Source organism: Podarcis raffonei, chromosome 5 (assembly GCF_027172205.1).
Source record: "Podarcis raffonei isolate rPodRaf1 chromosome 5, rPodRaf1.pri, whole genome shotgun sequence".
NCBI classification, from domain to species: Eukaryota; Metazoa; Chordata; class Lepidosauria; order Squamata; family Lacertidae; genus Podarcis; species Podarcis raffonei.
The window spans coordinates 98,830,414-98,846,196 of record NC_070606.1 but is presented as its reverse complement, the minus strand read 5'-3'; the positions used below and the strand labels follow the sequence as shown (position 1 = coordinate 98,846,196).

The window sequence follows — 15,783 nt, the reverse complement described above, 5'->3', positions numbered from 1 at the left end:
TGCCGCCAGAACACAATTTCTGTTCCCATCCTGAAGCAAACTTCTTAACCTGAAGCACTATTTCTGGGTTAGCGGAGTCTGTAACCTGAAGCGTCTGTAACCTGAAGCATATGTAACCCGAGGTACCACTGTAATAATAAATTTTATTTATACCCCGCCCTCCCCGGCCAGAGCTCAGGGCGGCTAACACCGGTAAAATTACAATAAAAACATAATGGGGGGGGGGGGAGAACCAATTTAAAATACAAGTTAAAATACAATTTAAAATGCAGCCTCATTTTAAAAGTAGCCCATAGATCAAGGCCATAAGGGAAGGGAAAACTAAGGGTCAGACCGAGTCCAAACCAAAGGCCAGGTGGAGCAGCTCTGTCTTGCAGGCCCTGCGGAAAGATGTCAAGTCCCGCAGGGCCCTAGTCTCTTGTGACAGAGTGTTCCACCAAGTCGGGGCCAGTACTGAAAAGGCCCTGGCCCTAGTTGAGACCAGTCTAACCACCTTGCGACTTGGGACCTCCAAAGTGTTGTCATTTGTGGACCTTAAGGTCCTCCACGGGGCATACCAGGAGAGGCGGTCCCCTAGGTACGTGGGTCCTCAGCCGCATAGGGCTTTAAAGGTCAAAACCAGCACCTAGCCTTCTAGCCTTGAGATCCGACGGAACGGGAAGCTGTTAGCAAATGAGGCATTCGTATCTTGGTCAACTGAAGTTACCTCCCACAAACTTGGAAAGTAAGCACAACCTGGGGTCCATATAGATCTTTTGCCTGGCGACGGTGCCGAGTTTGAAAACCACAGAATCCTAAAGGGTTTGCTTTACGAGTCTGCCGCTCCCTCCTGTTCTGTAACAGATATCGATGAGTGTCTGGAGAAGAGCGACGAAGAGCTGGCCTGTGACCACCACTGCCACAACTATATTGGCGGGTACTACTGCTCCTGCCGGTTTGGCTACATCCTCCATTCTGACAACAGGACTTGCAAAGGTATTGCCTGTATCACAGTGCTGGGAATGAACTGGGCTGGTTGCTCTGAGACTTGAGAGCAGGGGTGGGGAATAGGTGCTTTAAAAAGGTAAAGGTACCCCTGACCGTTAAGTCTAGTCGTGGATGAGTCTGGGGTTGTGGCACTCATCTCATTTTACTGGCCAAGGGAGCTGGCATTTGTCCGCAGACAGCTTCCGGGCCATGTGGCCAGGATGACTAAGCTGCTTCTGGCGAACCAGAGCAGCGCACGGAAACACCGTTTACCTTCCCGCTGGAGCGGTACCTATTTATCTACTTGTACTTTTATGTGCTTTTGAACTGCTAGGTTGGCAGGAGCTGGGACCGAGCAACGGGAGCTCACCCCGTCGCGGGGATTCAAACCACTGACCTTCCGATCAGCAAGTCCTAGGCTCTGTGGTTTAGACCACAGTGCCACCCGTGTCCTTTAATAGGAGCTTTAGTTCCAAGCTTAGCACTTAGTGCATGGATTCAAAATAATAGATTATATTAATTGGGGTGACTGTCAGGTTGGTGTCAGGCTTCCTCTCCGCACCCCCCTTTGGCAGTAGAGAAGCAGAACAAAGCAAAAGGAGTCTCTTACCAGTTAGAAATTTTAATGATCACAGAGGGAGAACAAAGCATCCATTCCTAGGACAAAGATGCTCCCAATTAAGGATTTCACCCCACCCCCACCCCCATCACTTCCGTGTCTTACAACCTGAACTCGCAACCACTTTGCTTTCTGTTCTGCCACCTGATCTGCTTGCCTTGACCTTGGGCTGAGCAGATGGATGCTTTCCAGCAAAAGAGAGTCTCTTAACTCTCTCTCCCTCTCCCTCCCAGTTCTTCTTCTCCTAGCTGTTCACCACTCAGTTCTTCCCAGCTTCTGCCTTCTGAACTATATCCCTCTGTAAACCACTGTTCCAAATCCATACTGTCCCACTGCTCCTGGGAAGATTCAGGATCTTGAGCAGGAGCAGGGGGACGGGGGACGGCGGGGGAGTTCCCACCATTCCTTCTCAGTGCAGCCCTCCTCAGCACGGTCCCTGACAGTTGGTGTGGTTTGCCCAAAATGGCCTTACAGGCCAAATGCAGAGGCTTGTCAGTTGCAGTTAGACCCATGGGCTTGTGGCTAGCAATGCAGGTTCACCCACATCCGAATCCTCTGTCACTGAAGCTGCTGCCTCACCACAGATTTCTACCCCAACTTGTGCTGTTTCTCCACCAGTTTTGCTACCAGGACCTTGTGTCACAAGGTTGAACCAGGATCTCTCCTGCATGCACTTAGCCCCTGAGCTATTACTGCTCGTCCCCTAGAAACATGGGAAGAAGTGGCCTTCTGTGGAGTCAGACCATTGGCCACAGCAATACTGACCCTGGCAGACACAATGTAGCCAAGGTGTTGTGTGTGTTGGGATGCAGCCAAGGAATCGGGGGCAATTGGCAGGTCCCCAGCAGGCCCCAGCCCACCGTCCGGTGTGCCAGCCGATCTCCAGTCCTTAGATCAGCATGAAACTGCAGCCCTGGCTTCAGAAGCCTTCAGAAGCTGGGCACACACACTCAGCAGAGTAAATAACGCTGCACAACAGAAGTGGCAGGGAGAGGCTGTGTTGAGCATATTTACAAGCAGTTTATTCAGCGTACATCAGGACGAAAGGAAAAACATGTCTTCTCCCCCTTCATCTCCAAAGCAAGCAGCCTAAGCAAAAGCTATACACAAACAGAAGTTCCCAGCAAACTGTGCCGGAGTGTAAACAGACATGTGACCTACAACAGTCTCATGCCCGTCCCTTAAGGTGGAACGGAATATTCTAACCGTGTGTTCACCCTTGTCTCCCTTGCAGTGGAGTGCAGCGACAACCTCTTCACTCAGAGGAATGGGGTGATCAACAGCCCAGACTTCCCCAATTCCTACCCCAAGAGCTCCGATTGCTTGTACCGCATTGAGCTGGAAGAGGGTTTCTTCATTACGCTGGAGTTCAACGACAACTTTGACATTGAAGACCACCCGGAGGTCACCTGCCCGTATGACTACATCAAGGTGAGCGCAGCAGCAAGCTGATCTGGCTCGAGTTCCACTGTAGCATTCCCAAAGCAAGGAAAGGTTGGACTCTGATTAATAAAATACACACGAGGCTTGACCAGCAAGACTCCGGGAGGAGTGCCAATAATCATAATCTCTCCACCCCTCGGCCCAGGTCGTTTTATTCACAAAAGAACTTTTACACAGTGTTCGTAAGAACCAATCAGATTTCCTCTGAGCATTTCAAAAAGCCCCACTTGGAACAAAGTCAGATCAGAAGAAATTCTTTTAACTACAAAGAAACAATTCCCTACTTAAGCATGCATATGTAGTTCGGAGTAAATAAAATAGGAATAAAAGGAGGAATGCATTCAGCAAACCTGGAGGTCATAAACAAGAGTAAACAGGAGACGAAGGATGGCAGTATTTACCATCTCCTTGTGAACTCTCTTCCTGGCCCTTAAGATCTATCTAAAGATTAACAAACTACATCAAAGTAACCTACGATCTTTATGTACTGAGGATGCCTGATGAAGCAACTGGTCTATGTTTCAGAATGCTTATACGTGCCTGTCAGGCAGAGAGAAAGAAAATGGACAGTAGAGAAAATGGGCAGAGATGCAGAGGCTTGTGGGATCAGAAATTATTGTCAATGAATCAAACCCAGTCAAGGCAATGCTTTCATTGCGGACACAGTGGCTTGCTCCATATTTCATAATTCCTCATAGTAATCCCACCTGACCACTACATTCCACAGCGACTGGAAAATACCAGGAGGCCAGGGAGAAATTACACACACACACACACACACAAACACCCTTGTGTTTTAAGTATGGTACGGTTACATTCGACTTGCCTGATTTCAACCAGACACAAATGATGGTCTCGCCTTTTCTCTGCTCCTCCTTTGATTGTTTTTTCCTGACAGATCAAAGCCGGGCGTCAGGAGTTTGGGCCTTTTTGTGGAGAGAAATCGCCAGGACGCATCGAAACGAAGAGCAACAGCATTCAAATATTGTTCCACAGTGACAACTCTGGAGAGAATGGAGGGTGGAAGCTGTCCTACACAGCAATAGGTAATCTTCCCCGAGGCGACGCTCCTTAGCCCCCACCTGTTCTATACACTTAGACCAGCAGCATCCCAGAGAATCATGGGTACTGTAGTCTGTTCAGGGTGCTGAGAGGCTCTTAGTCCCCGCACAGACCAGACTCTACCAGAGGAGAGAGGGCTCGTGTGCTCAGATCCTGAGATATATATCAGGATATATATATATATATATATATTTCAATGCAAAATTACAACAAAAATTACAAACATTGAATCCAAAATAAAACAGTACAAACAAGCAAAACAAAACAAAACACAAAAGAAAAAAGAACACAAAAAACAGAACAAAAACACACATCTACAAATAAAACGATATCATCATTCTAATCTAATCCTTACATACATATACACATATTGACTTCCTTCCTTTGTTCTAAGACCTCAAAATTTTTACTCTTTCTAAGTTGTTGTGTCTAATGTAGATTATCTTTATACTTTTTACACCATTTTTCTCTTTCTTTAACCCTGCAAAGCATCATTCATTACATACCGATATACTTACTCCAGAACAATTTTTTTTTTTTTAATTTTTGGTCCGATTGTCCCCTTATGAATGCTGTGAGTCTTGCCAGATTTATATATTCACAAAAATTAATTTGCCATTCTTTCATTGATGGAATTTTTCTCCCTTTCCAATTTTTTGCTATGAGCATCCTGGCAGCTGTTGTCGCATAGAGGAATACTTTCCTTTGATTGTCAGGAATATCGTTTGTGATTATACCTAAAAGGAACACCTCCGGTTTTTTACTAAAAGATATTTTAAACATCTTTTTGATTTCTTCATATATTTCATTCCAAAATTGTTTAATAGGTCGGCATTCCCACCACATGTGAAACATTGTTCCTATTTCTTTCTTGCATCTCCAACATGTATTTGATTTTAATTTGTAAATTTTAGCCAATTTTACCGGAGTTATGTACCATTGGTACACCATTTTCATCAAACTTTCTCTGATTGTGTAACATACCGTAAATTTGATATCACATTTCCATAATTTCTCCCATTGGAGATTATGCTTGAATCTTCCAGCCACACATGCCATTCTCTTTTCTTTTTTTCCCAATTTTTATTTATTTATTTTATAGCACAAATAAACAACACAAACAGAAAAACAAACAATACAAATAGATTCTTGTCTTATCCTAATTTTTTCTAAACATTGTTAGGTGGGCTTCCCCAAGTCCCCCCTATCTGATTTTCATTTTACCTCATCTTTAGCAGTTTCATATATCATAATTTCTAACCATTTTTTTATCACACTTACTTTAACCATAAAAATCTTCACATTTTATCACTTACAAATAATAGTATTTTAAAATACGCTATCTTCTAACCCTACAGCCTAAATCCACTTCCAAAGCTATTCTAAGATTTAAATATTAACATATTTTTTCAAATATTCCTTAAACTTCTTCCAATCTTCTTCCACCGTCTCTTCTCTCTGGTCTCGGAGTCTTCCAGTCAGTTCGGCGAGTTCCATATACAGTGGTACCTCAGGATGTGAACGGGATCTGTTCTGGAGCCCCATTCGCATCCCGAACGGAATGTAAGATGCAACGGCCCGTCTGCGCATGCGCGGGTCGCGTTTCGCCGCTTCCTCTCATGCGCATGGCATCATTTTGCGCGTCTGCGCATGCGCAAGCGGCAAAACCCAGAAGTAACACGCTGCGTCACTTCCGGGTCACCGCGAAGCGCAACCCAAACATGCTCAACCTGAAGCACATTCAACTTGAGGTATGACTGTAGTCCATCATCTTCATCTGCCATTCTTCGATAGTTGATAAATCTTGTTTCTTCCAATTCTTCACTAGCAATATTCTCACAGCTGTTGTGGCATACAGAAAAAAAGTAACATCCTTTTCACACTTGACATTCTCTCCTGCCACGGCACACCCTTTGAGAACCATGGGTTTAAAGCAATATGATACTACTTTCAATGTATGGTCCAGGTGGGACCTTAAGCTTGCATGCAAGTAATAATAATAATAATAATAATAATAATAATAATAATAATAATAATAATTTATTTATACCCCACCCATCTGGCTGGGTTTCCCCAGCCACTCTTTCAATACATCTTCTGGCACTTTATCTCCAAATAAATACTGCATGGGGGGCCCAAGTTTCCAAATGAAAATGCATTTATTTTATTTTATTTTATTGAAGCTCATTAAACTGCATGCCCACTAAAATCAAGATGTTGGTTGCTCATCAGCCTCATCCTTCTGTTGCGTTTGCCCACTCAAATCTGCCTCGAATTATGGTCTGGCTGAGCATCAGTTGCCTGAATCAAACACAGAGGAATAATTCCCGACCACTCACCACCAGTGCAGATTGTAAAATGTCAGGACCACCAAGGAAAGTGTAAATTTTACACAACATGCAATTATTTCCAAAAAAAACCCAATAATATAATAGCTACTGGGCACAGCTATACAAAAAAATTTTTTTTGAAAAAATGCAGCTTGACGGCTTAACTCAAACATGCAATTCAATTGCCTAACAATTTGGAAAAAATGGCTTCTAAATGGAATAATAAAATGCATAATGTGCGTTGAAAGAAGGAGATAAATGGATAAATTCCCTGTTATGAATAAACAACACTGCTATTTTTAAATATATACATACACCGCATGTTATAATTGTGTCTCAAATTCATTAAATTAATTGCTTTCTGTGAATAATTGCATGTTGTGTGGAATGTGCCTGATCTTTTATAACCTATGTCTGAGACATCAATTTCTTGGTGAGAAGCCAAGCCAGGCATTTCACTCCAAGAGAAGCACAATTTTGGCACCGGAGGACCCATATTCATTCTCAAATGGCACCACAACAAGGTCTCCAACATTCCACCTTTCTACAACGTTGTTGTTGTTGTTGTTTAGTCGTTTAGTCGTGTCCGACTCTTTGTGACCCCCTGGACCAGAGCATGCCAGGCACTCCTGTCTTCCACTGCCTCCCGCAGTTTGGTCAAACTCATGCTGATAGCTTCGAGAACACTGTCCCACCATCTCGTCCTCTGTCATCCCCTTCTCCTTGTGCCCTCCATCTTTCCCAACACCAGGGTCTTTTCCAGGGAGTCTTCTCTTCTCATGAGGTGGCCAAAGTATTGGAGCCTCAGCTTCACGATCTGTCCTTCCAGTGAGCACTCAGGGCTGATTTCCTTCAGAATGGAGAGGTTTGATCTTCTTGCAGTCCATGGGACTCTCAAGAGTCTCCTCCAGCACCAGAATTCAAAAGCATTGATTCTTCGGCGATCAGCCTTCTTTATGGTCCAGCTCTCACTTCCATACATCACTACTGGGAAAACCATAGCTTTAACTATACGGATCTTTGTTGGCAAGGTGATGTGTCTGCTGAGGTGAGGCCCCATATTCATTCTCAAATGGCACCACCACCATTCTCCCACATTCTACCTTTCCGCAGCTTACAAATCCCAGTCTATTTCCCGCCATGTTGGAATGGCAACAAGGAGAAATGGAGACACAGTCCAGGCTCCTCTGCAGCTTCGCTTCCAGTTTCCCTTCAGCCACATTCACACAGAAGTTTATTCCATTTCCCCGACATTTCCCTGTTAATCATTTCTATGTTATAACTGAGCTTTCGCGCAACACAAAAGCCACTCCCAGAACTCAGCAGAGTACAGCACAGGTCTAGTGTTCATTTCTGTGTTGTTTGCTTTGGGGCGGGGGGAGTTGCAAATAACACAGAAATAAGCGCTAAACTGGTGTTATATTCCGTCATATTTCCGGAAGTGGCTTCCGTGTCATGTGACAGCTCAAATAAAATGTGGAGAGTAACGAGGAAATGTCAGGGAAAGCGTGTTCTCCTTAAGAGAGAGCACGTGTTGCGGAGGGGTCTAGCAGCCCACCCCACTGTTCCTGGGCAGATCCGTTTGCATGGTCGTAGGCTGTGATTGGGCAATTGAATTTCTGGGGAGATTTTGATGTTGCCAATTTGTGGGTTGGGCCCAAAAGTTTTAAATACTGGACACGCAGCTTTGGGCGTCCTCTTTTGCTGCGTGCACCGGATCACCCGCCCACCCTCCCTGAACTGGGGATTTTGTGCTTGACCTTGCTATGCCTGTCATGAGGCAGGGGCCTTGTAGGAATTTTGTCCATTTGGCTGATTGGCTGGAGCCATTTGGTTTTTGCCTACTGTGTAGCAAATCGTCACAACTTGTAAGGTTTGTGGTTAAAGGTAAAGGTAAAGGGACCCCTGACGATTAGGTCCAGTCGTGGCCGACTCTGGGGTTGCGGCGCTCATCTCACTTTGTTAGCCGAGGGAGCCGGCGTACAGCTTCCGGGTCATGTGGCCAGCAGGACCAAGCCGCTTCTGGCAAACCAGAGCAGCGCACGGAAACGCCGTTTACCTTCCCGCCAGAGCGGTACCTATTTATCTACTTGCACTTTGACATGCTTTCGAACTGCTAGGTTGGCAGGAGCAGGGACCGAGCAACGGAAGCTCAACCCGTCGCGGGGATTCAAGCCGCCGACCTTATGATTGGCAAGTCCTAGGCTCTGTGGTTTAACCCACAGCGCCACCCACGTCCCCCTGTCTTAGGCACCTTTACTCTAAAGCAAGCCCCTCTGTGTTCAGCCGGGCTTGCTCCCAGTGGCTTAGAAGCACCACACTTCTGTTCTGGTCCCTGCCCATTGATCCTTTGGCAGATGGTCGCTGCTGCACCTCTCAGCTTTTCCATGCCGAGAAATCAAGAAGCAATTATTCCATTTCCTCCTTGAACTGAGTCACAGAGAGTGGTTTGGATGCACCAGTGAAAAGGGCACAGAACTCTCCGTTTTCGGTCCAAGACGACAGGAGTCGTTCTTTTCCTCTCCAGAAACATTTGCGCATTTCACGGAATCACAGAATTGCAGGGTTCGTTGTCCAACCCCTTCCAGTGCAGGAACCGCAGTTGCTCCCTCTACAGTGCTTAACATTGCAGCTGCATCTTCTGGAGCAGCTTAACATTGCAGCTGCATCTTCTGGAGCAGCTTAACATTGCAGCTGCATCTTCTGGAGCAGCTTAACATTGCAGCTGCATCTTCTAGAGCAGCTTAACATTGCAGCTGCATCTTCTGGAGCAGCTTAACATTGCAGCTGCATCTTCTGGAGCAGCTTAACATTGCAGCTGCATCTTCTGGAGCAGCTTAACATTGCAGCTGCATCTTCTGGAGCAGACTGCTGCAACATGATGCCCTTTAAGCCTATCCGATTTACAAAAAAAAGATAAAACAATAAAATTCTCACAAAGAAAAATTAACAACAATACAGTGGTACCTTGGGTTAAGTACTTAAATCGTTCTGGAGGTCTGTACTTAACCTGAAACTGTTCTTAACCTGAAGCACCACTTTAGCTAATGGGGCCTCCAGCTGCCGCCGCGCCACTGAAGCCTGATTTCTGTTCTCATCCTGAAGCAAAGTTCTTAACCTGAAGCACTATTTCTAGGTTAGCGGAGTGTGTAACCTGAAGCGTATGTAACCCGAGGTACCACTGTAATTTTCCAAAGTTAAAATACCAACAGGTTAAAAGCAGATTAAGACTCACAGGACCTTTCTAAACATCTGGGTAGGCTTGTCCAAACAAAAAATAAAAATATTTTTGACGAGGCACCGAAAAGAGTACAATGAAAGCGCCTGCTTGGTATCAATCGGCAGGGAGTTCCAAAGTGTAGCCACTGCTTCCCTAAACGACTTAAATTCTTACCAATGCAAAACAGACAATACTTGACACCTGCAGCAGGGACAGTTCCTCCAATTGAAGTGGTTCGTGTGGGCAGCTAAATGGTCTTAAGTTGCGTAGTTTATTTCATTTTCAAAATATTACGGATGCTGTTATGTCGATCATCACCTGAGGGCTCCTCCCTTTTCTTTCTCTCTGCCTGCCTGCGCCCCACAGGGGACCCCTGCCCACTTGTGGAGCCTCCTCCCCACGGTAAGATCGAGCCGTCCCAGGCCACATACACCTTCAAAGACCAGGTGGTCGTCAGCTGCAACACCGGATACAACATCCTAAAGGTACGTTGGGGGGGGGAGGCTGTGGCGGCACTTAGAGCATCTCCCACCACTGTCCCAAGTTCCCTTGCACATCCTAGAATTACAGAAGGCATTCCGGCTTCTGATTGGTCTTTAATTTGAATTCAACCTGATCTTTTATTTCCCTTCTCTTCCTTCCCCCTCCCCTTTCACGAAGATCACCCGCTCTGAGACCCCGCAGCTCATTCTCCCCTGGCCTCCTTGCTGGCCCAAGCAGGACCAATTCAGCCAGCTAGCCCTGGGGATTATCTAATGCTTGTTTCCCTTAAATTGATTTTTGATTTTTGAATTTTATTGTTATTCATGTTTTTATACTGTATTTTATGCTGCTTTTATAATTAAGTGTTTAAAATTTGTTGTAAGCCGCCCTGAGCCTGGTTTTTGAACCGGGAAGGGCAGGGTATAAATAATTATTATTATTATTATTATTATTATTATTATTAGATCCCGGAATGTCCTGTTTCCCCCTTACAGCGCCACTGAGCTCAGGGAGGAGGATGAGCTTCCAGTGGTACCATGATTATTATTTATTTATTTATTTATTTATTTATTTATTTATTTATACCCCGCCCATCTGGCTGGGTTTCCCCAGCCACTCTGGGCGGCTCCCAATAGAATATTAAAAACACGATAAAACTTCAAGCGTTCAAAACTTCCCTAAACAGGGCTGCCTTCAGATGTCTTCTAAAAGTCAGACAGTTGTTTATTTCCTTGACATCTGGTGGCAGGGCGTTCCACAGGGCGGGTGCCACCACCGAGAAGGCCCTCTGTTCCCTGTATTTTTACTTCTCGCAATGAGGGAAGCGCCAGAAGGCCCTCAGCACTGGACCTCAGTGTCCGAGCTGAACGATGGGGGTGGAGACGCTCCTTCAGGTCTACTGGGCCGAGGCCGTTTAGGGCTTTCAAGGTCAGCACCAACACTTTGAATTGTGCTTGGAAACATACTGGGAGCCAATGAAGGTCTTTCAGGATTGGAGTTACCATGCTGTCTCGCGGCACCAAAAACACAGCTGCTGACTCGTGCAAGAGAGCAGCACCCAAAGACACGCGTCCCAGTTTACTCCAGTGGAATGTTGGAGAGTATGCTACTGGGAGCCCAGCTGAGGGCTCCATCACATTTGCCTCGTTGGTCCCAAAATTAACCAGTTGGAAAGGGGCGTTGCCCAGTGATAGAGCATCTGCTTTTCATGGAGAATGTCTCAGGTTCGAATCCTGGTATCATCAGTAGGGCAGAAACCCTGGAGAAGTGCTGCCAGCCAGTGCAGACAGTATCAGTTAGCTGGACCAATGGTCTCACTCAGCATATGGAAACTTCCATTGTTCCACTTTCAATGCTATAAAAAGGTAAAGGGACCCCTGACCATTAGGTCCAGTTGCGACTCTGGGGTTGCAGCGCTCATCTCGCTTTACTGGCTGAGCGAGCTGGCGTACAGCTTCCGGGTCATGTGGCCAGCATGGCGAACCAGAGCAGCGCACGGAAACGCCGTTTACCTTCCCGCCGGTCAAGTACCTATTTAGCTACTTGCACTTTGATGTGCTTTTGAACTGCTAGGTTGGCAGGAGCAGGGACCGAGCAACGGGAGCTCATACTGTCGCGGGGATTCAAACCGCTGACCTTCTGATCGGCAAGTACTAGGCTCTGTGGTTTAACCCACAGCGCCACCCACGTCCCTACTTCAATGCTATACCTCCTTGCTTAAAACATCTTGTTTTGCATTTTTGGTCATTAGCCTCTTTGGACTATGAACTGGAAGAAAGGCAGGGTTTTTTTAACACAAAAACCTAGAGGGGTCGTCTAGAGGACCTGTTTATTGACCAACCACCCTGATTAGTTTGCACAACGCCACATGGAGGTCAGATTACATTCAGCCTTTATTGAGCATTTGTTTACAGGGCAGTTATACAACAATTGGAAGCTGCTTTTTAATTACAGCTTCTAATTTTTTCTCATATATTTTAATTATTGCTTTTGACTAGTTCGTTTTTATCACTATCTATTTCGAATCGCAACTGGGCAATAACTGACAAGGAGCATTCGTCCTGATTTCATCCTGATTTTTTAACAGGGTGTTTAGATTTCACAGAATCATAGAATTCTGTGGGACCCCCAAGGGACATCTAGTCCAAGCCTGTGCAATGCAAGAATCTCAGCTCAAGCATCCATGACAGATGGCCATCCAATCTCTGCTTAAAAACCTCCAAGGAAGGAGAGTCCACAACCTCCCAAGAGAGTCTGTTCCACTGTCAAACAGATCTTATTGTCAGAAAATTCTTCCTGATATTTAGTTGAAATCTCCTATCTTGTGACCTGAAGCCATGGGTTCGAGTCCTATCTTCCAGAGCAGGAGAAAACGAGCTTGTTCCCTTTAGAGATTTGAAGATGGCTTTCCTATCTCCTTGCAGTCCCCTCTTTTCCAGGCTAAACATCCCCGGATCCTTCAGGCTTAGTTTCTTGAGGGTGCTCCCTCCAGAGCATAGCTGTCAACTTACAGATTTGAAAATAAGGGATCAGCAGCCAAAATAAGGGATCTTAGTCAACCAGCAGCCAAACGAAGCCTCAAGCGGTGGTTCCCACAGCGCAGCAACCCGGCAAAGGGGATGCAGCAAGGAAAACCACCGTCACCTCTCCACTGGGAAGCACTGAGCAAAGGCGAGTCCCCAGGCAATGCGGCCGATTTGATTGGCACAAGGCATGCAAGCTCCACCCCCCAGTCATTCTTAGACTCCTTATTGGGTGAGCAATGCAGCCAAGCAACACAGTTGGAGCCTCCCTCCTCCCTGGCCGGCAGGGAGGGAGGGAGAGGAGCTGCTTCCTTTGAAACCTGGGAAATTTAAGGGACATCATCAATAAGGGACAGCAGCGGGACACAGCGCTGGGATAAGGGACTTTCCCGCCAAATAAGGGGCGGTTGACAGCTATGCTCCAGATCAGGAAGCCTTCATAGCAGTTGCATTTTACCCCTCCCTCTTCCACAACGCTCCCTCGTTGCTTCTTTGCAGGATGGCGTGGAGAGCGAGACGTTCCAGATCGAGTGCATGAAGGATGGCTTGTGGAGCAACAAGGTCCCTATCTGCAAAAGTAAGCCCCTCTTTCCATCCTTTCCTAAGCGCTGGTGTAAAGGGACACTCCTCGGATGAGATCAAAACATCCATCAACATTCTTCGTGTCTGGATGGGGTTGTCTAAACAAAATATGGTTTCAGCCAGCGCCAAAAAGAGCTCAGGGAAGGCACCTGCCGGGTGTCAATAGGCGGGGAGTTCCAGAGTTTAGGGGTTGCCATGCTAAGCGATCAAATGCAGAGCGGGTTTTACATATGTGGCACCCGTAACAGATTGAATTGGGCAAGAGGCAGTATGGACTGCGCATTCAGGAGCCTCTTCCCTCCAGCTGATCCTCAGTGAGGTGCTCACTCCAAATAATAATAATGATAATAATAATAATAATAATAAAAATTTATTATTTATACCCCGCCCATCTGGCTGGGCTTCCCCAGCCACTCTGGGCAGCTTCCAAAAAAATATTAAAATACTGTAATACATCAAACATTAAAAGCTTCCCTAAACAGGGCTGCCTTCAGATGTCTTCTAAAAGTCTGGCAGTTGTTGTTCTCTTTGACATCTGGTGGGAGGGCGTTCCACAGGGAGGGCGCCACTACCGAGAAGGCCCTCTGCCTGGTTCCCTGTAACTTGGCTTTTCACAGTGAGGGAACCGCCAGAAGGCCCTCAGTGCTGGACCTCAGTGTCCAGGTAGAACGATGGGGGTGGAGATGCTCCTTCAAGTCTACTGGACCGAGGCCGTTTAGGGCTTTAAAGGTCAGCACCAACACTTTGAATTGTGCTCGGAAATGTACTGGGAGCCAATGTAGGTCTTTCAAGACTGGTGTTATGTGGTCTCGGCAGCTGCTCCCAGTCTAGCTGTCGCATTCTGGATTAGTTGTAGTTTCCGGGTCACCTTCAAAGGTAGCCCCATGTAGAGCTCATTGCAGTAGTCCAAGAGGGAGATAACCAGAGCATGCACCACTCTGGCAAGACAGTCCGCGGGCTGATAGGGTCTCAGCCTGCGTACCAGATGGAGCTGGTAAACAGCTGCCCTGGACACAGAATTGACCTGCGCCTCCATGGACAGCTGTGAGTCCAGAATGACTCCCAGGCTGTGCACCTGGTCCTTCAGGGGCACAATTACCCCATTCAGGACCAGGGTGTCCTCCACACCTGCCTGCCTCCTGTCCCCCCAAAACAGTACTTCTGTCTTGTCAGGATTCAACCTCAATCTGTTAGCCGCCATCCATCCTCCAACCGCCTCCAGACACTCACACAGGACCTTCACCACCTTCACTGGTTCTGATCTGAGAGAGGTAGAGCTGGGTATCATCCGCTTACTGATGAATACCCAGCCCAATGATTAAGGATTCCAGACTAACGAACACACAAGACCCACCCCCCTCCCCCTGGGTACCGTTTGGCACAACTGAGTGTGATCAATAACTTAGTGCCTGCCCTCCTTGCTTGGGGAATTGAGGCTGTGCACCCTTTTATGAATGGCTCCTGGTGTTACTGGCTGCCTCCTGCATGCTCTCCCTCTTGCCGCCTGACTACTAATTCCTGCTTTCTCTTTCTCCGCTTCCTGCCCTTCCTGGCCCCTTCTCTGGACTTTCCTCCCTCCCTTCCTCTTCTGCCTTCGGAACAGTTGCTGGAGCTGAAACAAGAGACAACAGGACGGAGATCAAAGAGGAGGTGGAGCCCGTGGCAGACTGACCAAGGTGTCTTGCGCACGGCACCGTTCAGAGAGCGGGTGGTCCAAAGGCCTTGCCTGGGGGCCACTTCTGCCAGTCACCTTTCCCAGCTCCCTTGTTTCTGCATTCATTCTGCCTGGGATCCTCTTCCTGCTCGGACACGCTCTTGACTCTGGGACTGGCGAGAGAGAAGGCAGGACATAGGCATCAATGCACGGCGTGAAACAAAAATGCTCTCCGTAATTGGGGGGAGTAACTCCAGTGATGGCTTCCACGGGTGTGGGGCATGCATGCGCTGCTTGCCTCTGTTTGGTTCTCTGCTTTGGGACACTCCATGCCTGCATCCACACGAATGAAAAAAAATATTTTTCAAGGACTGGCTGAGCTAACTCTGCTTTTCTTGGTGATGGGCTGTCCCCCCCCCCTTTGCTCAATGTTAACTCATTTCCTGACTTTTACCCCAGCACTGAGATGGAGGGTCCAAGTCTCTCTCTTTTAACATGTACAGAAAGGTAGCCGTGTTGGTCTGCCATAGTCAAAACAAAAAAATTTTTTTTCCTTCCAGTAGCACCTTAAAGACCAACTAAGTTAGTTCTTGGTATGAGCTTTCGTGTGCATGCACACTTCTTCAGATACATGCACACTTCTCTGGCACCAGAGCCTGCAATAAACCCAGATGCCAACTTTGCTGCCACATACACCCGGACAACACCATTACTGGCCCCAAGAACATCACACATACCATCTCGGGACTATTTAATTGCTCATCGTCTAACATTGTATATGCCATCAAATGCCAACAGTGTCCTTCAGCTCTCTATATTGGACAAACAGGCCAAACCTTACGCCAAAGAATAAACGGACATAAATCGGACATCAAGAATCACAAGACAGAGAAACCAGTAGG

At 46.8% G+C, this 15,783-nt stretch overlaps 1 protein-coding gene across 4 annotated transcripts in view; it reads left to right on the top strand.

Moving 5' to 3' along the window:
* MASP1 (MBL associated serine protease 1) overlaps nucleotides 1-15,783 on the top strand; it is a 103,111-nt gene that overhangs the window by 40,339 nt on the left and 46,989 nt on the right. For 3 of the 4 annotated variants that reach the window (XM_053387355.1, XM_053387356.1, XM_053387353.1), the window contains 5 exons: nucleotides 844-975; nucleotides 2,820-3,016; nucleotides 3,927-4,074; nucleotides 10,007-10,125; nucleotides 13,144-13,222. In XM_053387355.1, coding sequence (XP_053243330.1) covers nucleotides 844-975; nucleotides 2,820-3,016; nucleotides 3,927-4,074; nucleotides 10,007-10,125; nucleotides 13,144-13,222 — 675 coding nt within the window. Of the gene's footprint in view, nucleotides 1-843; nucleotides 976-2,819; nucleotides 3,017-3,926; nucleotides 4,075-10,006; nucleotides 10,126-13,143; nucleotides 13,223-14,830; nucleotides 14,967-15,783 lie in introns of those variants that run through there. The other variant, XM_053387357.1, reaches the window with a different exon arrangement.